Source organism: Anarrhichthys ocellatus, unplaced genomic scaffold, assembly GCF_004355925.1.
Source record: "Anarrhichthys ocellatus isolate YVR2014 unplaced genomic scaffold, GSC_Weel_1.0 scaffold44, whole genome shotgun sequence".
NCBI classification, from domain to species: Eukaryota; Metazoa; Chordata; class Actinopteri; order Perciformes; family Anarhichadidae; genus Anarrhichthys; species Anarrhichthys ocellatus.
The window spans coordinates 591,023-612,916 of NW_022280074.1; the positions used below are offsets into that span (position 1 = coordinate 591,023).

Here is a 21,894-nt window from a genome sequence, read left to right on the forward strand (position 1 = left end):
TCGCACTCAGAGGGTGGTGTTTGTGTGAAAAGGGATACACAACACCAGGAGCTTCTCTGAGTGAGAAAGACTTTTTTTATGTCTCCATAGGAGTCCTAGCGAACACAAACTACATACAATGATTCCCTTTGTGTTAACAGAATACAACCACATTTGTACACTTTTTTTTTGGACACAAACAGACGAGACTTCCTGTCCTCCACAGATCTAATTACTAGTTTTCATGCTGCCTTAAGTTTTAAGAAGGAGCCAAGCTATCCACTTATAATATATCAAAAGTATAGAGCTGAGTTTGTACCCACTCGATCAGCAGTCTAATTTAGAGCCAATTTTAAAGGTGTGATTTACCACCTGAAGTTCTAATACTCATTTTTATTATTGGCTTTTTACGTAGCTGTAAAGCTGAGTTACAGGCTCTGGGAGGACGTGCAAGACATGCATATTTGATTTTTTCTCTTTGCTAGAATTGTCTGAGGTAAATCAAAAGCTCAAAAATGTGATTTACCCTTCCAGGTTTTTAATGACATTTTTAACCATCAATTTTCAAATATGCATACCACACCAGTTCGTGTTAAATTGATCATATTCGGGGTAGTGACTCAATCACCTTTTCATTTAGTTACATGCAGCGTCGCTATATTTCTTTCAAATATTGCAGCATGAGCGATCACTTTTTTTCTGAATAATCATCCACCTCTGTCTGTCTTTTGCCAGAATACCAGCGGCAGGCGTTGGTCCCGACTGGCCTGAAAACATCTACTTCACCTTCCAGTTCTATCGCTTTCCACCAGTCACATCGCAGCAGCTCAAACTACTGACCAGTGACAGGGTTCAACAGAAAGCTACTGTTCCACTTCCCTGTGTCCTGGCCTCCATCAACAAAGACGGCACTGTCAACTCTGGTAAGGATCCGCTGCTGCAAAAACAAAACAAAAAAGAAATGTAATATTACTGCTCACTTCCTCACTCAAATGGACTTGGGCTCCGTGCATCTCCCCAGTAAACATTTATGAAGAATGAACCCATCCTGGTACTCTGGTCCCAGCGGTGTGGATGCATTTTGAGCATCTTAAAGAAAAGAATTACAGTGGACATAAACTTTATTTATTTTCGTACCCTGCTAGCAGCCTTTTGGCTTCCAATTGTATTCACCTGGTATGAAACCATGCACAGGATAACTGATCTATCACAGTGAACAACAAGCGGAGTTATATTATCAATGCATAGTGATATGTTTGAGAATGTGAACAAATTCATGCTGTTTGGTGCGTTCATGTCCATGTTGAAAGGTGGGAAAATGTATTCATCTTTGTAAAAATGTATTGCATGCTTTTTGAAAACACTTGTAAATCCCTGCCACTGATAACACAGAGTATTGCTGTCGTATATATGTTACACATTTTGGATATAAGCCAGGCTGTGGTTCATTTTCCCATTTTCCAGATTAACATTGTACAAATTTGTGCCTACAAACTGCAATCTCGTTCCATGATGCTCCGTGATGTTCTCTGATGCTGAGGCACTTCTCTTTCAATCAGCCGGACGGGCGCTGATTGCTGTCAAGTCTATTCATGTAGCAACTAATGAAATGGAAGAGATATTACAGCTTTTGACGGAGCGTGATATCGAGCACACAAAGCAATCCCCCTCCTCCTTCCCACGCCTACTCATATTCTCCATTCCCCAGACACACACTCACAGTCTAACTCAGTCAATATTTCTGTCTGTCTCTGCATCTATATCATCCAGTGTTCACTTCCACAGAGCCCTCCTACATTCAGACACACATCCTTCTATATATTCCAAAGAGCCCTTCCATCTATTTACTCACAACTGCTAAACTATACTTATGGAGGATTAAGCGCTACAGTTATCATTTTAACAGTTTTCATTCACAGCTTCTCTTAGAGTCTATTGTTTCCTTAGGTATTTAAATCTGACTCATTGGTGTTACGCAACTTTACTTGCTGAACCACAACAAAAGTAAAATGATTTCTATGAACGCATGCCCTTTCTGGAAAGATGTTATGATAGTTTGTCATGAAATTGTAACTCAAAAAGATTATCTTAACTGAGTGCATTAAGTGGAAATTATGCTGATACATTAAATCAGCATTTTTTGTAATGTCATTACAATCAGATGTGAGAAAGGTTTGTGAACATTTGGAAATGATCGAAATTTAACACAGAAATTTCACAAACATCAAAGCAGAAAAGACAACAAACAAAACACCCAGGACTACACGTGTGTTTAAACATCTAATCACATAAAAAATATAATACAAAACATTTATTGAAGTGAGACTAACCTGTAAGTTTGAAAGAAAAAAAAAAACATTGCTTTGGTTTGTCACGGATAAACATTTCAGTGGTTTTGTCACAAAACGGAACAAAACAAGGGACAAACACACTGTACCTCACAAGGAGACATATATTTGTTGTTTCCTGTTCATGGTCTCATTCCACTTGATCAGGTGACCGATAGCTGACACTTTTAATCGATCATCAACCGCTAACCGACAAGTTCAGTGCGTTGCATGCAGGTGTGTTGTTGTTGTTGTTGAGCTGCTTATAAGCCACCCAGCTGCAACAATATCCGAAGCACAAACAGGTTAAATCCATCATTTACCACCAGCTGCAGTGTATGCTCAAAGCAGGCGTCTGAGTCCAATGAGTTAGCAGCCATGACGTTTTGTACACCGTGGTGGACACATGCGCCGCTCTCCACAGTAAGTCTCCACAGCATCAATTGGTTTAGCCGCGAGGTTGTCAGCTGTGTGTCTGCCTGGCGTCCTCTGTCGGGGTTTCGATTTCGATCGCCTCTGAACAGCTCTCAACAGGACGACACCTGAGTCGGTGGCTCATAGAAAATAGTTGTTTGATGATACTTTATATTAATCCTCTGAATGCCGTATATATTGCTCCTTTATCATCCATGCACCTAATGATAACGTCTACTAATAAATCAACTCTTGTCACTTGTGATTGCTGTCCAATAAAGGTCCTTTAAAGCTCCACTAATCAATATGTTTGCATTAACAATGGAAGAAATGACAATTGTGCAAGACAAGTTTGTGATTATCTAGTGGAGAAAATTGGACATCTAGATGCTAATGAGCAGGATATTGGCAAAACCAGAGCATGATTATTGGACTGACGAGTCTTTGCTCGATGTCTGCTGAGTAGGTAAATAAACAGTTGGTGTGTAACACAATCAACATACAACTTTACACGGGGATAATATGTCCATGGTGGTGTTTTCAGATTGTTTTTGCTGCCCCCAGGTGGCCAAGAAAATGTACGCTGCTTTAAGCTTTTGCGGTTTAGGGAAAAACATTTAAAGAGATTAAGATTTTGAAACACTTTATAGCAATACTCAATAGTTGTAGCTACAATCTAGACATTCCCAACAGTTAAGTGACAGTTTAAAGATTCAAGGTCATGGTTTCTACGTTGCCATTGCACACTGCAAATTGATTCTACTTTTAAGCTCCCCTGTTACAGATTTTAAGCATGTCTGTTGCTTTGCTCGGTGTCGTTGGGCGTGTGACCCAAAAACAGGCAAAATGATTCTTCAGTCAAATTTTTTGTATTTTCAGTTGATTGAATTTAGTATTTTATTCAGTGAATTGTCAGTCTTTGTACACTAATGCAGTTCTTTCTGCTACACCCTTCATTGCTTCATTGTTGAGAGGAGCTGTTAGTTTTCAGTGTGGCCTTGAAACAAATATAAAATAGGCCTGTTTGTTCTCTCCTTTTTAAGTGTTTTCTTCTGTAGTGTCTCCTTATTCCGTGTTGTCGCCATGAATACATCTGTGACAATGAGAGCTCTGTCCAACCCAATGACATTTATGCATGTTTCACGTCACTGTTATGACGATAGGCGTCTATTGAACGGGACAGGACACCTTTAAACCATATCTGGATATCATCATGTTGGTTGGACTGGCTCCAATTACCAGAAGTCATTATAAACACATTTTTACAGATTTTTGAACAGTCCCTGAAGTTAAGGCTGGTTTCAGATTGATCAACATTCTGATTCACAAGGTTGTCCTTGCTCTTTTATTATTACTAAAATGGAGAACCATGAGGTTAACATTTTTTGCTTTGAAAGGAATTTTTCAGCAATTTGGTACATGCATTACATTTTCCCTCAGGATCAATAGTAGCTAGAAGGGTGTACTCAGTACAGTGCAGATCTCCAACAGGTGTGTCTTCAGTGAGTGTGTGATTGAATGAATACAACCCACAATTGACTATCCCCCGTCTAGACACCAATGGTAAGGTGTGTAAAACACACTTCATTCAAACTCAAAAACAAGCAAGAAAATAAAAAAATGAAACTCACCAAGCTGTCTGCCCGCTTAGCAGCGGCTGAGTTGCGGAGAGTTACAGCAGCGTGTGTACAGTTCCTTTAGCTGTTGGTTAATAGCCAAACGCACACCGGGGTTAACGAGCGGCACTTACCAGCCCCTACCGACAGGGGGCAGCTTCTCCAGCACTTTGGTTTATGACCAAATACCTGCAAAACTAATGACGTATCCATCAGCCTTAGCTGTACATCGTTTGCTCGTGCCAATTTGCAAAAGCATTAGCATGCTGAGATGTTAAACCAAGATGGTGATCATTGAAAACATTATACCTGCTGAACATCATGTTAGCATCGTCAGTGTGAGCATGGTGGCGTGCTGGCATTAGCATTTAGCTCAGAGTGTAGCTTTGCCAAAGTACCTGCTCACAGAGCCGCTAGCATGGCTGTAGGCTTTTTGTCGAAATAAGGAGCACTCGGTGACACCACTCAACGATCGCTGTATGTTTCTGCAATTCAATGTAACCAAAAAAGTGGTGAATTCAAAACTACTCTCACCTTATTTGTAGCCACATTGCAAATATATTATTATTGCAGTTAGAATGACAAATCTACTACATTTTACAGACACTGATTAAGTGAGGAAATGTAATTCTCCCGTTCCAATGAGATTATTATAGTCTTTTGTAATATTTTACTCCCTAATTGGATAAATGGATGTTAATGTAAAACATTGAACACACTCTTTATTGGCTGCAGCCTAAGTGAACTATAAAGATATGTGGGATCCAAGTATTGTACAAGATCAATGATCCCCTGACTGCTCCCTCACCATTCAGTGTGAGCGTTTGAAAGTTGTGTGTGTGTGTGTGTGTGTGTGTGTGTGTGTGTGTGTGTGTGTGTGTGTGTGTGAGGGTGAGAGACAGCGGTTGAGAGAGAATATGGAATATGTCTGAGCTTCAAAGCTGCTGGAGTTATTCAGCGTTGTGATTCTGTGTCCTCCAGGGTGGAAGTGCCTCAGAAAGCCATTCAATTCCTTAACCCTGTTTTGGACCGTCCTGTCATGTCAGGCTCCATTCACAAATTAGGTCTAAAAAATTTCCTTAAACCCCGTTTTCTAGTTAGTTTTACAGCAGCACTTGATCATTCTTCAGCCTGAATCATGCTGCAAAAGAGGAATATCCCAGGCAGGAAATCATCTCTCCACACAGGAAGTGATATACATATAAAAAACTTGAGTGGAAAAATTCAAAACTTTGTTTGTGCACTTACGTGGCAAATTGTTTGAGCTGTAAATCCTTCATTTTCAAATTGGGGTCCCAATCATGCGAGTTTGCCAACTGCTGCTTTGTGGGGGCGAAAAAAGTCGCAGAATATTACATGTATTTCCAACTTTCATATTTCTTTCCCCACTACATACAAGCCAGTATGACTCTCACAGTCGTTTTGATACATGTGCCAGAAGACAATCAGCTTCTTCAATCCGTAACGCTCTCTTTCCTACTGCGGCACTAAACAGACTGAGTAAGGAAGGGAGACACAGTTTTGGCATCCTGCTGTTTACCTCATTCATTTAGCTCGCACAGCGAGTTAAGTGCTCTGCCTCCACCGACGATCTCGCTAAGGCAATAGGTGTACCATTATTACAATTATGTGCAAGCAATAACAATGGTTAGACTGTAGGTAGTAACAATTAAAATAATTCACCAGAGAGAAAAGGAATATGCAATTTTCTCCCTTAGAAATTAGTATTTTTTGCGGACACAAAAAGGTAGCAGTGGGACACACTGGAAGTTCTGCGTAGCCAATTGTAACAGCAGGTCAATATGTGACCAGTTTTATTTTTAGCAATTATTTGCCATTGATGGGAACAATCCTGCATATTGCCCTATACAGCCAGGGTCCACCCACACAGCTGTTCTCATTTGCCTCCTGATTAGAAGTCTTCTCAGGACTGTGTGGGCGTGTTCAGACTGTGCTTGACTGACATGTCTGTGAATTTACACTTGGAGTTTTCTGTGTTGGGTTAAACTCAGTTCAAACCTTGCCAGGAACTCCAGTTGTTACTTTCCTCCTTTTCTTAACTTTGTGTGTGTATATATATATATATATATATCTATATACACAATTGGAATCATAAAGCTTTGGGAAAAGTACACATTTTCCTCTCAAATTCATGCAAATGAAATTATTCGATTCGAACCCACTCCTTAATTTGCATTCAGTCTGAACAGTACCACTATTAGGACGACTTTCACGTTTAGGATTCTTTTGAATCATAAAGGGAGTTTAGTAACCTCAGCAAGCTCCACTCAACCTCAACACCCGTGTGGAAAAGATGTGACGTTTGCCAGCTCTACAGTGTCGTGAGAATGGTTTCAAATTGGAGAAACTTTACATAGTGAAGTGTGTCCCTGTTTGGTTTATGTTGAAAATGGTGTCACACTCACGGATTTTTCTTCTTGTGTGCAGAGTTAATCCTTGAGGAATTGGGGAAAATGCAGACCAACAGCAAAACTATACACTATACATCAAAACATCCGTTTAATTACTCTCACACAACTCATGCAGTGTAATCCAAGTCTCATTTATCCGGTCATGTACTCAGTACTTTCTGGATAAATGAGACTTGGATCATTCTGCACGAGTTGTGTGAGAGTTTGTTAAAGGATGTTTTGATTCCCCGTTCATTGTGGAGGCATGCAAGCAAAACGTTTTATACATGAATTCAAGGTAACAGAGTTAGAAATTGATATACAAATGGTAATTTTAAGTGTAAAGTATTCCTTTAACTGTAATCATTTCACCACTACAGCCTTCCCTTATGGCTCTTGTGAATCCCGTCTGCGCTGTGATTCCGCCTCCTTTTCAGAGGCGGAGAATTTTCCCCGCAAAAATGAAAGACGCAAAATAACGTGACCTCAGTAAATGCAGCAGAATACTTTATCGTCCTCTGTTAACAATCTCCTATTATTTGGGCGATCCTCCTCTTTAGTGCATATGCAATTAAATCAATCGTAGCTTGGCTATAGTCATTTTACAGGATTCTTGTTTTATGCAACATTAGTTAGCTGATGTATTCCACCCCTAGTTATCATTCCAGCAGTGAATGAGGTAAAATGTCAAACATTTTACATTGCTGTTTAGAAGTAACAAAGCAAAAATCGAACAAAGTGCGTTATATCTCTGATATTTTAGTGGACAACCTTAAATGGCCAACATGTTTGTTGTTTTTAAAACTAAAAATATGTTGGTAAATGTAACCTTAGTCTACAGTGATGCTTTGGTTTGCGTCAGCATCTCCATCTAGCTCTGCACTCTGTTCATCCTCACCCTTTTCTTTGCCTGCAGCCTTCACAGAGTTGTTGAGAGTTGTTGATCCTGCTGTGTGCACACCAGGCAGACCATCCAGGTTTGGGGGGGTCGGCTGGCTGCCACTTCTCGTCTGCAGACCAAGCTGCACACAAACACACACACAGACACACACATACATACAACCCTTGGGCCAGATCTGTCAGCTCTTCCCCATTTGTGAGCACAGACACACATCGCACATTATCTCTCTCTCTGTCTCTCTCTCTCTCTGTTTCTATCTCCCTCCCGCTCTCCCTCTGTGCTCTCATTGCCACCCATCCACTGTGTACAAGCCAAGAGCATGCTGGGAGAATTAATGGAGCAAGTGGAGGGAGTTGGCGGGTGGTTGGGGAGAGGGGGAGGTGAGGGAGTCACTGTAGGTTAGGCAAAAGGAAAAGCAGCACAGAAATACTGTATATAAATAGACTTCTTTGGTCTTTGTTTGTCTTCCCTTTATCTCTTTCTTGAATACTGTCAAACAAGCCTGTAATGGCCTGTCACTGCTACAATGGAGGTTTCCCTAGTCGATATGTTTTTTTTTCATTTGAGATATCTGATCAATGAAAAACATTCCCTTGTGGGTGGATTCTACTCAGCCGTCCCTAGGTTACCTCTCTAACTTCAAGTCACTATAATTAGCTGCAACCCATCCGAAAGAATTGTATGTTGCCTTTCTCTCCAGAGTTTCAGTGTCTCATGGTGATCTAAACGCTGTTATGGCGACTTTTCTACCTTGATGAGGAGAAAACAGAACTTCACTCCAGTATATGACGAGATAAATTAAAATGAAGACCAGACCAAAGCCAGTCTCACACACACACACACACACACACACACACACACACACACACACACACAGGACCACCTGCTGTCACATAACTGAAGTTATACACAAGCAAGTGACCTAGCTAATTGTATTGTATTAGATAAAGTTCAATTTATAAGACGCAAAGTCCTTAAATCGCTCAGAAAAACAAATCTAATGTTGTGCAATGTGGGCAAACTCCATCTGCTGATGAAGTTCATTTGATATGATCGAAAGCTTCTTTACAGCTACTAAATGAACTGTGTGGGGTGAGTGTTTTCTCATATTCAGGTATTCATTTGGGCTGATAGCAACTCATTCATTTGTCTCTTAAACGTGTCAGAAGCCAAACCTACAAAAGATCTGATTAGTGACTTCAAAGGATTCAGATTCTAAAAGTCTGGAGATTGGAGGTCAGATTCAAAACAATCCTATGGAGCCCCAACCATGACCGTGCACTAGGTTTTGGCATTTGCCTCCAACAAAACTTTGTGTTTGAACCCTGGGAAACAGAAGCTGAACACCTTGAACACACGCGCGCTGTAACACGGACGCTGCAGGTTGGGTTTGGGCTGCAGCTGACTGATTGTACCCACTCACCAGCTGAGTTGGATCAGTGATGGGGTCGCTTCCATTTGAGCTGCTCGGAGTTGGAGGATGAGTCAGATTTCACATTGGTGCATGGGGTCATGAGAGAATCACAGGGCAAAATCAGTCTGGGCTTAATCATAGCAAAATGGCTGGTGTGTATGTCTCTGCATGTGACTTTGCAGGAGTGGACAAAATGGCAAATGGCTTCCAGATTATACTGGTAGCATGAATACTAAAGAGATTTAAGGCTGCCGTTGTCCTCAGAAAAGCTCCAGTCCTAAACCTGTGCATAGTGTTTCAAGAAGAAAAGCAGCTTGAGTGGTCTACGGTTGATGTGGCGATTAATGCCGTGACTTTAGCCCACTGTTCATAAAATCACTCTCAAGGTTTCCTGGCCGTGTTAGGCGGCATTATCATCTTGAAATACGAGAACCCTAGGGTGCTTGTGATTTTGTGAAATGGCCTCGTACTCCTTGGTTATTGTACTCCCATCAAGCACAATCATCAGACCTAATGACTCCCAGTCGATGGCCGCTGCACCCGTTCAGTTCTGTCCACAAGGTTGACAGCTGGTTACAGATATTATGGCTCCCCCTCCATATTCAAAGCCATCTGGACGGAAACAAAAGGCCCACATAATCATCAGATCAGTCACTTTTTCTGGTGGTGGTGTTGAGTAACAACATGCCATTCTCTCTTCCATAAAGATAGGAAAGATGTAAGAAATAAAAAAAATAGACAAATGTGATAACACAAAGAACAGCAGCAAATCTCCACAACTAACACGTTGTAATTGGGAGTGTCCTGTAGATGTTATTTTCAGTTGACGCATTGGCTAGGGTTGCTAAAAGCAGCAAAATAAACAGGTTTTTTTGACAATAGAAGAAATTTGCCAATGTATGAGTTGTTGTTGTTGAACAACCAGCCGCACCTTACTCAGTCATTTTTCTGTCAATATTTTAAGTTGATGTAGCGAGCTATGTAAGCAGATGATGTCCTGATTCCTTATCCTGCTACTCACATCATCATACATTTTTACATCACACGTTACATGTGTTTTCCCCTCCATGCTGAAGTCCTGTCTCTCCTTGTCTAAGGCTCCCCGGGCCTGCAGGTGCAGTTCAGAGTAGACGGGGGTTTCTTGAAGCCCGGAGAGAAGCGCTGGTTCCTGCGCTACCTGGCCCTCCACACCATGCAAATTGACATCTGGGACAGCGACTCATTGCTCCTTATAGGTTCTACTGCCGTCGAGCTCAAGGTAAAAAGGTCGACATGTGATTCAAATGTATCAAGATCAAAGTGATTATTTGTTGTCGGATGAAACACAAACTCTAATTCCCACCGACATGGTGTTCGCTGCAAGAACTTCACAGAGTTTGGGCATCAAACCACAGGCTCCACAGGAAAACACATCCTGTTCACACATGCGTTGTCAACTCGTGACGCACCCTCATCGTAACGCAGTGCCTCTGTCATGGATTCATGCGGCGTTTGCAGATTGTCTTAACACATTCAATAGCGGGAGCCAAGCGTTGCAGAGAAAGCTGCCTCTGATAATAGAAAGTCAAATACAAAAACACTTCTTTATACTCTAAATTACCCAGGTTTCCTAAAATACACAAATCATACACATTGGACAATAGTTGTTATAAATGGTTTTACTCTGTCTTCGAGGACCATAACAAATACAATTGATCTTGTTTCATGAGATGTGGTGGTTCGACAAACGCACTTTTTATGTGTTTTGTCCCTGTGTGTTCAAGGGTTTGACCGAAGCGAGTTTCCCTCCGATATCAACCTCTGAAAGAGAAGACAAATGACACATTAAAGGCGTTTTAATTTGAACTTTTCAACCCTGGTGTTCATTGATTGGACAGAAACTCTCTTGCCAACCTTGATGCGGAATTGATTTGTTTTGCAACTTGGTGAAGTTTGTAAAGCATTTAATGAGAAAAAAGTAAGGGAGTCGTTTACAACCGGGTTGGGCTGTTTTGACATTATTCATTTAGCGATAAGTCAAACTCCCACTCCTGGCGTATACGTATGTGTTTTCATTTAATCACGTTAAATGTGTCTTAATCAGCACATTTGTGTTTAATGCATACTTGTCAATAAATGCAGCTCAGTTCCTTTTCTCACACCCTATTTTGCATCCACAGTACATGTTGCGTCAGGGTAAATCGGCAGTGCAGGCCCTTCACGAGGTGGAGGTGCTGACCACTGATTATGTGGGAGAGGACACCTTGCTGACGAGCGCAGATGTGGGCCGACGGCCAGCTCTCAGCCCCGTGACGGTCCACACCATTATCAGGGGCCGGCTGCACATACGCACAGGCAACATAGGCAAGTACCGCAAGACTTTTCTTTTTTAACACTGGATTGTTGAAGTGCGAATACTGACATGCCCGTGACTAACAGATGGGCCGACCACCCGAACAGCTTCCTTTTTGTGTGACAAAATGAACTCGACTCGAGGTCCACCTGCTACCCCTTTTCTGAGCTTTCAACGGCGTCTCGTGGTATTCACCAGTGAATGGATCCGGCTCACGTTTGCCATCATGCGATCCAAGTATGGAACCTTGGTTGACATTGTTTTGTCAGACACATTGATCTCAAAGCAGATAATGACCTTCCATGCTCTACGTCCTGCGTACATTATCAATGATCTGAATTCCCTGATTGTGCTGATTGTAAAGTCATAGTTGTTGTGAATGAGCATAAGATGCTGTATTAAATCCATGGAGAATTGAATGAAGTATTTAGTGAGAATTCATCTGACCAACCAGATAGTTGTCTCACTTTGGAGAAACTTGTAAATCTAAAACTAAATCAAGCGCGGCGCCCAGTTGGACACAGAAGAGGGCGGAGAGCGAATGCCTGGTATGAGGGCTGTTGCAAAGAGCTCGATATTTGCATTCCCAAAACGCGACGATAAATCTGACGAAAGCCAGGAGATTCTATTTGTTCTCGTTTTTCAAAAGAAAATCCAGTTTCAATATCACCCAAATCTCCTTCTACCTCTGAAATGTGTGTTTTATATTCAGGTCATATATCCATTCGGAGCCTCGGATTATAAAGTAATGTTGCCTGTTTACTTTTATTGATGTGTAGGGTTGGGACATGACAGTGAATCCCCAGGGCTGCTGCTGCTGTTGAAAGTTCCCATTTTCTGCATGTGTGTGCAGGCATGCAAAGCAAACACTGTGCCAAAGCGAAATATCTTGATGTGATAGTTCCACTCCATCTAGCAACTGAGCACCTTTCCTCTTCCCTCGCACTCATCCAATTTGGGCCCCGACGTGCCCCCGCGGTGCGATGGCAGCTGACGATAGCTTCCTTGCCATTAATCAACTGTTAAAACGATACTCCCTCTCATAGACAATGCATCATTCTGGGGGCCTCAGAAACTCCCATTGTTGGGGCAAAACATGCCAGCACTTATCACTCAAGGCAGGTTGAGAGCACAGTGGGTTATTGGGTGTGCTGGGGTATGGTCGTGTCTGGCATGTAAATTCCAATCAAGGCTCAGATATCCATCAGGCGCCCCGGCCGACAGTCAGAATCAATTTGGGGAGGGAGGACTCGAAAGCACTTTTCTTTGTTTCTGCCTACATCTGTCACTGCCTTTCTCACATTCTCACTCTTTATCACTGTCTTCCTGTTTTCTCCCATCCATCCATTTACCCCTTACCCTTCTATCACACGCTCTCTCTTCCTGCCTCCTCTCTGTGGCAGGTTTTTTTCTTCTCTCGCCTCCCCGTATATCCTCTGTCTTTCTCTGCGCCTGCCATCAAGCGGTAATAAATAAGCGCTCTCATTTGGTGGGTGGGAAAGGATGTAAAGCTCGGTCATTAATGGGGGCTTGACAATCAGAAGTTACTCACAGTATGACAGATGGATTTGCTTTATGACGACTTTGATGGAGATTTAACATGAACGACAGACACAGTGACGCACAGACACACACACACACACACACACACAAGCCTGTGTGCATATCAAATCACTCAAACATGCCAAGAAGGCATGCACTCATGCATACACGCAGACATGTTGACAGACAGGTGTAGCAGAGCGTAGACAGGTTGTGTGTGATGAGGCAGGGTGGCAGAAATGAGAGGCGGACAGGTATATCACTGACATCATGTGAAAACCCTGCAACTCCAATATTTGCGATTTTCCAAGTTCAATAGGAGGATTACATGGCTCCTTTATGGTTTGTGAAAACTCTACTAGCCATAAATCCCAACTGGATGGACTCAAAAAGGCACGCTGGCCAAGCTGAATGGCAGGCTATATTTCTGTGTTGACAGTGTGCAGATACAGCTTTTGGATTTTAGCTTGAGAGGTGAGGGAAGGTCGCCTGTTAAATGGTTGATGGCACAGAGTGTGAGAGAAAGAAGAGATGTGCAGCAGTGTGAGGGGAAGGGTGGCTAAAGCAGTAAAAGCTTCTTCTTTTTTTTCAGCGAGGCTGCAATGTCCTGTGGAATTTTGTGAGGATATTGTTGATTTTGAATAATGTTGATTTAGTTTTAGTCATGCATATGATAAAGTTTACTAGTTTAATGTGTACTTTAAATGTAAACCCTATTGATATTACATTTTAGTAATAATCATCTGTTTTCTGCTCTGCTCCGCATTTGTTCTTGATGCTGCTTGCTTTTAATGCAAATTCAAAACTTCATAAATTCAGCACACTCTACATTTTGACAGACAGAACAACATTGGCAGAGTCATGTAATATGTTCTTCAATACTTCCAGTTAAATTAGCCTTTATTTTTGATTTTGCTGTTAAGCTAGTGTCAATGATACTGAACGCTTTGTGCTCAGACGTTTCATATTATATGCCTTCCAGTGACTCACAGGGCATAATCCTTCCCATTCCTGATCGGCTTTTAGTTTTGCAATTGCCAAGAAGTGTTGAGTTTCATTGACAGTAAGTTAACAGCACTCAGAATGGAGGTGACTGAAATTGAGTAGGAAATGAAAAGGTTCGAGCAGCAGAGTGGTGAAGTAAGTACAGCATGTATTTGCACTGATGGGAAACTTCCATTCACCATGTGAGCCATGGTGTTACATAGTCATCCTAAAGAGAATGTAAGACTTGTCTCTTATTACATGTATTATATGATCACATGTATTAATTGTATAGAACCATGTGGATGTCTCTCCTACCTCTATACCAGGGGTATTCAATTAAAATTCCAAAAGGTCCAGATCGGGAAAATCTCCTTGGGCAAAGGTCCGGAACATTACAATAATAATGCGCTATTTAGTGCCATATATATATATATATATATATATATATATATATATATATATATATATTCGAGAAGTCTAGTAGTAGTAACGTGTCTGTGTAGTCAACAACTGTCAAATCAAATAAAGAAAGGACATCAATTATTTTTAACAAATATTATTCTCAGTTTTCAAATTTAACTGGATGGATTATAAATAATACATAAATACATGTTCTCTAATTTCAAGTAAAATAAGGGCTGGATTAAAGAATAACTGACATAACAGGAAGCTTTTCAAAAATGTGCATCTTAAAATAAAGTAATTCATTTTAGAAAAATTTATTTCACTGAGTTGTCCTGCAGCTTTAGATTCAGTTCATTCAGGTGTGAAGTGATGTCAATCAAAAAAGCCACAATATTGTATTTTTCTCATCTTCTAACAAGAGAAATCAGTGAACATGGACTTTATGTGGTTATTAAACCACTTGTTTCAGCTCTATCCTCTCTGGTAACATATTTGTTGGGCAGTGAACTCATGTGTTAGGATTCTGATCATAATGGGCTCTTAGGTTTATTTTCTGTGTCTTCATTTAGATGTGATTGGGTACGTTTGATGAAAAGAGTTGTGCTTTGTCTCGTAGTGTCGCTTCATTTACCGCTTTTAATAATCGTCACGGTCTCTGAACATATGAGACACACTGGTTATAAACTGTCCGTGGGAAGAATTAACCTATAAGAGTCTGTTCATTCTTGGTTAAAGACTCTGGTCTCTTTGACCACTTTTCTCTCTTTGGAGAACGTTATGTGAACTTCTCTGACTCGTGTATTATTCTCCTGCTCTTCCTTCTCTCTCCTCGTCTCTCCCCCGGTGTGTGTACATCTCACTCCAGTCAGGAAACTTGTCAGAATACTCATATTTGATTGGCTGAGCTGCATCACGTGATGTGATTTACAACGCATTGGTCGGTGCGTTTCCTGCACCGCTGAACAAGTGCCTTACAGGCTGAAAAAGCTGCTCCGGTTAAAATAGAAGCGCCCTGTCAAAATAAAATCGATTTTAGGTCCTGGGTCCGGATACAACGGCGTCTGGGTCCGGATCCGGACCGCGGTCCGCCAATTGGCGACCCCTGGTCTATACCATTGTAATTCACAAACAATGCAGTCCAGACCACACACTGCCCTCTGCCCTTTCTAACTCTATGTGTTTCACTCATGCATGCTATTAATCATGTCTTTTCTTCACCCCGGTTGGGAATTCATCAGAATTAGGCTTCAGTGGAAAGAAGTGAGTGGCAGACTGTCATTTCCAAATGAAAAAGAGTGAAATACCCAATGATATCCTTTTTAATCATAACAAGGTGGGATTGACAAGTAATTAATTAAATGGTAATGATATAGGCTGTCGGGCCTATTCAATCATTCTGTAAAGCAGCTTTTGTAAAGGACTAAAGGAAGTGGCTTAATCAGAATAATGGAGAGTTGTGAAATCGTGGCTGGAACATTGGGGGGGGGGGGGGGGTGTTTGAGGAAGGTCTTGAGAAAGAAAACAGCGCTCCCCCACAGAGAACTGTAGGAGCAGATGAGGAGTCTATAAAGCATGACGACCGCCTGCTCGTCCCATGAAACTGATTGACTGGTGAATCCAGAGGAAAGCTACAATGCTTTATTGATTTCATCTGCTGAATCCACATGAACTCTGGGCGGAGAATGAAGAAGGAGGCAGGGGAAGAGACGCATTAAAGAGAGATCTTCAACCTGAACGTTTGAAAGCTGGTACTAAGTCTGCTGAGTCCGAGCAGAATCATCAGCACGTGTGAGCAACTTTGTCCCAAAGATGGAAAATCAAATAAACAGTGTGTCATCTTTGTAATCCATGATGCCATTGTGATATAGAGCGCCGAGCTTTTCCACAGACACATACTGTGGATTAATTGATGGCCAGTTGTGTCATATTATCTCTCTCAAACAAACAGGCAGCCTAGATAGATCGATGGCAGAAGGATAGAAAGTAAAGGATGGATTGAATGAAAGAGGCAAGTAAAGGCAAGACATTTTCATAGATGTGAGGCTGTGGCTTTAGTGTAAGTAAGAAACAATGACAGAGGGGTATAGACTGAACTCAAAAGCAATGCAGCCTTGGGTTTCTGTACGCCCACATTTGCTTGTTCTGTGGGTGTGTTTATTTAGTTGTTTCTACATTTCCCTTTTTTTCTTGCCAGCGGTGTGACCTGAATGGCAATGTTGTTCGGTCTCTTTGTCCATTCATTTTAATGACAAGTGAGCTTCTCTATATTGTCATTTACTGGCCAGATTGCCATCACATTTGATACAGACATTCATGGTCCCTGGAGGATAATTCCAAATGATTTTGTTGAGAACCCTTAAGTTAACTTTTCATTGACCTTTCCACCATATCGTCAGATTAGGCAAGATTTGCGCTGTCGGGTGTGTTCAGACTGGTCACAAAGCAAATATTGAATATGGTGTGATTGTATATAAAGTTAGTAAAAAGTATATGTGAACAAATGTATTTGCTCTGGATGGTGCAAATGAAGGCAAAGACAAGTTGAAAACGTTTTGATGCTCCATTAGTTTTACACAAACGGCACCGTCTGGACAATACGTCTGCCTTAAACACAGGATATCGCGTAAGTCAATGCTCCCAAAGGAACAAGTCACAAGCAAACATTCTTGTACATTCAACATATTTCAGTAGGGACGACGAAATGTAGCCATTTTCATGTGACACAGATTCATAAATTGATTAAATCATAAAGCCGCAATAATAGTATCATCATATCATCAAACTTGTTACAAAACAGTTGCCTATTGGCACATCCGGCAGACATGGAGCATCGTTACCATTCATTTTAAATAATGCTTCTGGTCACCTGATAACTTTCACCCTCCGTTTAGCTCAGTTTTGGTTTCCACCAAATCCTGGGTAAAGTTTCTGACTCTTTAGATGCTAGATGCTCCATCATGTCCAGCTTGTCTTTTTTTTGTTTTCTAGCTGCTGTTTGGTGCAGGGCAGGTGGCGCACAGTGCGTTTATCAGGCCTTTGTCATAGAAAGAAAGTTGAACATGGCATGAGAGTGAAAAAACTAAAACATTGAGCAAAAAGATGCTAAAATGTAGTAAAGTAAGTAAAATAGAGTTGAGAAGATAATTCTCTGTGGTTTCATCACTATGAGCGGCCCCCTTTCACGTCACATTTGATCCATTGTTAAAAAATGTATTGATAAGTGCCGCTTTCGTTCAACAAATTGGTGCTTACTTTGGCTGATGAAAACTTTAAATTACATACAGCTTTGTGACTGGACCCAAATTGGTATGTCTGATCCAAGGCTACAGCAGATTATAGAATAGCTTTTAATGGTCCAACTCCATCTCGCACGTATATTGTTTGAGTTTAGCGTCATAAAAAGCCAATAATGGCTCAAAAAAATGAAGACAGTGAGTGCTTTTAATATCCAATTTGGAAACAGGTAATATTTGCCAGCAGTAAAAAGGACCATATGTGACAGAAGGGAACGCCTATTGATATGAAATTGTTTTTGCTGACTGAGCTGTGTCTGTACCGTTTCTCTCTAACTCACACTGTCTGTCGTCGTCGTCTCCCCCCCCCCTTCAGCACAGTAGAGAAGACAGATTAGCACCTTCTTCTCCAGACCTCACAGTGCTTCTCATCTGCAGTGTCCTGATAAGCCCTGGAGAGACTGACTGTTGCAGCAGGAGAAAGTAGAGGGAACCCTCCCTAAAGCTTGCCACCAGTGGAATAAAATATCAGTGAAATTTACCTGACAATTAGTTTAGCTAGGTGGCTTCCCTAAGGGGGCGCACATACAGTATGTCCCACTCATTAAAAGCTCTTGCTGTTGCCGCGTTAAGGCCTGACTTTATCAACCTTGCTTTTAGCCCTGAGGTGAGAGGGAACCTGCTTATTCTGAAAGGTCAGTGGCCTGGAACGGGGAGGCAGAATAAATCGAATATTGCGGACTACTTTGAAAGCCCCTTGGTGCTTGCTCCCGTTTGTTCTGGAGGCCAGTAAATCAGTGGTTTGTTGTTGCTTTAACCTCAAGAACCGCCAGCAGCGCAAAGAGGACAGGCAGGTGGGGTAGTGCCGAGTAGGGTTGTTGTCATGCAACAGAGAGAGGAGGTCAATAAATTTGATAGAGTTCAGCCCCCCTGGCACATTTACAATTACTCACCTCATCACAGAGCAGCAGACGTTGGTGCTGGGCTTTCTCTCTGCAACACAAACCAGGAGTATCAGCTTACGTTTCAGTGATGAGGATCATCAGCTCTGTCTCAACAATCTGACAGCGTGATGCAGCAGTCAGGGACGGATAATGTGACCGAGAGCAAGACGTGCACGTCAACCTGGATTAGCGCTAAAGAAGGTATTATCTGATGAGCCTTATGATAGTTCTAGTGATAGCCGATTAATTAAAATGATTGACTGATAACGATCAGTGGGTCATAATTGGGTTCATCATCAGGCCATTTGTTTTCTTGTGGGCAAGTAGCACCGGGTGTTCATCTTATCGCGTCCTCGCAGGCTTATTGTACTCTTCTATCCGTCATCGAAGCATTTCTCGACCCAAAAGAAAGCATGCTAAAAGGCCCATAATGAGGCGTTGAGAGTGAGCGCTCTACGGCTTTGATATTGATTGGAGATGTTTATGCGACGGCAGAAGTAATGTCTTCACAGTAACATTTGGGAAATATAATTCAAACAAATGCACTCGGCTGAGTTGTGTGGCCAGGGAAGGGTGATGGATGATGAGGGGAATGGACTGGGACGGCAAACACCTCACCCATTAATCTGCAGAACTGTGCTGTCTGTGTCTGTTTGCATGGCAACACCAGCTCCCCATTACTCATTTAGCTACCGCCCATTATCAGTTTGTTGATGAAGGAAGTTTACCTCTAAAAAGATCTGGATGGTACTTGTGGCTCCCCTTCTAAAACTTCTGCGTGGGCGGTAAAGCCACTTAATTGCAACACTCATTATATGTCATACGAGAGGTACCCCAGAGCCTCTCAGAGACTTCTTACACTGCAATTAAGCCCCTCAATCGGGTATGTTGTGGTGTTGCAATGCTTAGAAGCTGATAGTAATGATAGCATCGTGTCAAAGTGCAGTGTGCTTTAAAAAGTTAGTTTTAATTACTTCTTCAGCCAAGCGTTGTAAATCGTATCAAACAGATTGCATGCGTTGGCCTCAGTTCACCTCTAAATTGCACAAAATAAGTCTTTTGACCTGTGGTATTTGAAAATGCTCTTCTTGCGAAGATGGTACATTGCTGCAGGCTGCCGTTGTGTGACTGCGAGCAATTATCTGTCACCGTTACCGAGCATTTTGTGTATAAAGCGCTGTTCAAAAGCATAAGCAAGCATTTCCCACAGCCACTGTACTGTAGGGGCTCTGCACGGGCAGAATTAGTGTCAGAAGAAGAAGGCCTAATATTGACCATCATTTACTGTCTTTGTACAAGAGCACCCTGGAGTGCGTACTTATCCACTTGCCTTTTAAAAAGAGGGGGGAAATGGTGATTTTGACATTTAGGAGCATAAAGAGAGACGCACAAGACTCCGGTTTTGCAGGATAATTCCAAACTATCAGCTTGGCCATTCAAACAATGGCACATTAAGCATCTGTAATGACAGCACAATTCAAACATCAGATTCTTTAAAGGAACGATCTGTAATTATGGGTTCGGCCCCCACCTCCAGAAATGTTGATGGCTGATCTCTTCATGTTGTTGTTGTCCTACTGCATCTCTGGCAGCCAGCACAACCAGCCAGCCAAACCGGACACAGTCCAACACTCACCATCAATCAGCAAGACACTCATAGCGTTGCAAGCATTCGGTGTCCAGACCTCTGGCAATTTCAGGCCACTAATTAATCACTGTAGGCTTGTCTTCATGTATTGATCCTGCCTCGAGCGTTCTAAGCCAGGGTTTAACCTGGACTGTGTTCCCTTTGGCGCTGTCTACAATGAAAATGTATTGTTTCACATGTGACTTCAAAGCGAACTTTGGCCTTAAAAAGATTTTGTTTCGGCAAACTGGCCGGATCTGGCTTCAGATCTCAGTTTGGCTCGTTACTTCAAGAAGAGTCTCGAGCCACTGAGCCACTGCTGGAGTTACACGGATCTGGCCTCAAAATTGAATGACTCAAATCTAGCGTTACAGAGATAAATTTCCTTCTATCAGTTACGATCCTGATACTGATTGTGTGTAAGTATGACCTCAGGCATAATGTGTGATCAAACAACAGGCGAGGCTCGTATTCCTCATTGAAACATCTGTCGGGGATTTTTCTCACTGGTTTAGTTCTTTTGCTCATTAGCACCACTCTTCACAACTGAATAGTTTCAGTCTGATGTTTTACAAGTTCTGTTACAAGTTCTTCATTAGAAAAAAAAAAAGAAGTAGGTTCATCAAGCCAAAGCACCTGAAATGACACGCAGGTTCAGAGTCCCAATCCCAGCAGTAGATCTGCAGTCCCAGGCCAACCTGCCCACTCATCAACAAGAAGAGTAACAGCTGGAGCCGTTTATGTTTAGAAGACATATGCTGATGTGTCATCATATGTCCTCTGGCCTCATGGGCTGTGATCCAGAATAATTTAGACAGGAAAGAAGGGGGTCTTACGCAAAAAACAAACAAGAAAACGAAGTAGGCGAGAAAACAAAAACAACAACATTTGACTAAGTTTTGTCTTTGGTGGTAAATATTTGAAATAAGAACTGGGCTGTTATCAAAGTAATTTCCAAATCTGTTGCCTGTTAGCGTAATAGTTAAAGTTTAAAGGAAAAATCTGGCACCTTTTACGTGGATGTCCAATCAGTGTTGATGGTAAATGTAGTCCATTGAAGCAATACATTTCTCAGTGTCTGCTATATTGACAGAGAATCTGCCAAAACATGTGTACGTTGCAGCTATACTTGCAAATATAAAATGAAACATGGAGAGAGAAAGTAACACTCATTGCCTGCAGGTGGCACAAATGCAAACTCGCAGTAGCTATTCATTTTCTTCCCTACAGGTGGCGCTGGTCAGCATGTATACAGTTGGTCTGACATTGACCAATCGGCTCCGTCTCGTGGCGATTCTGCCGCCCGTTAAAGTTAAAATGAGTTTCAGCCCATGGATGACGTCAAAGCAAGTTTCATGAGGTGCTTCACATGTATAGAATAATCAGATGCTGGATGTCAAGCTGAAAACTGTATTTCTCTTCTACAGGGAGCCCAGTAGATCCTAGCAGGAGGAGGGCAGCAGACGTGATGGCGTCTCATTCCAACATCATAACTCCTCGCGTAGTAATCGGTGGCTTCAGAGGAGGAAGCCTGTCCTCCAGAAACATCCTCCAACTCAATGGCAAGCACTAAAATCCACAGCCCACTGAATTCTGTCAGTGTTAATGGACTAACATTTCAGCTAACTTCACGTTCATTAGCTGCGCAGTTTATGTTTTTCTCCACTCAGTGTATGACTAAGCGTGTGTGTGTGTGTGTGTGTGTGTGTATTCTACGCGACGGAGCAATTAATGCCCTTCATTTGGGCGGTGACCATGCTCC

General features: G+C 41.9%; 1 protein-coding gene across 3 annotated transcripts in view; it reads left to right on the forward strand.

Annotated features, from left to right (window-relative positions):
• The window catches only part of nphp4 (nephronophthisis 4), a 175,802-nt gene that overhangs the window by 110,681 nt on the left and 43,227 nt on the right, over positions 1–21,894 (forward strand). For all 3 annotated transcript variants that reach the window (XR_004213504.1, XM_031868798.1, XM_031868799.1), the window contains 4 exons: positions 715–902; positions 10,160–10,320; positions 11,222–11,405; positions 21,560–21,694. Coding sequence is in view for 2 of the 3 variants with exons in the window: in XM_031868798.1 (XP_031724658.1) it covers positions 715–902; positions 10,160–10,320; positions 11,222–11,405; positions 21,560–21,694 (668 nt within the window). In the remaining variant the exon portion in view is untranslated. The remainder of the gene's footprint in view (positions 1–714; positions 903–10,159; positions 10,321–11,221; positions 11,406–21,559; positions 21,695–21,894) is intronic.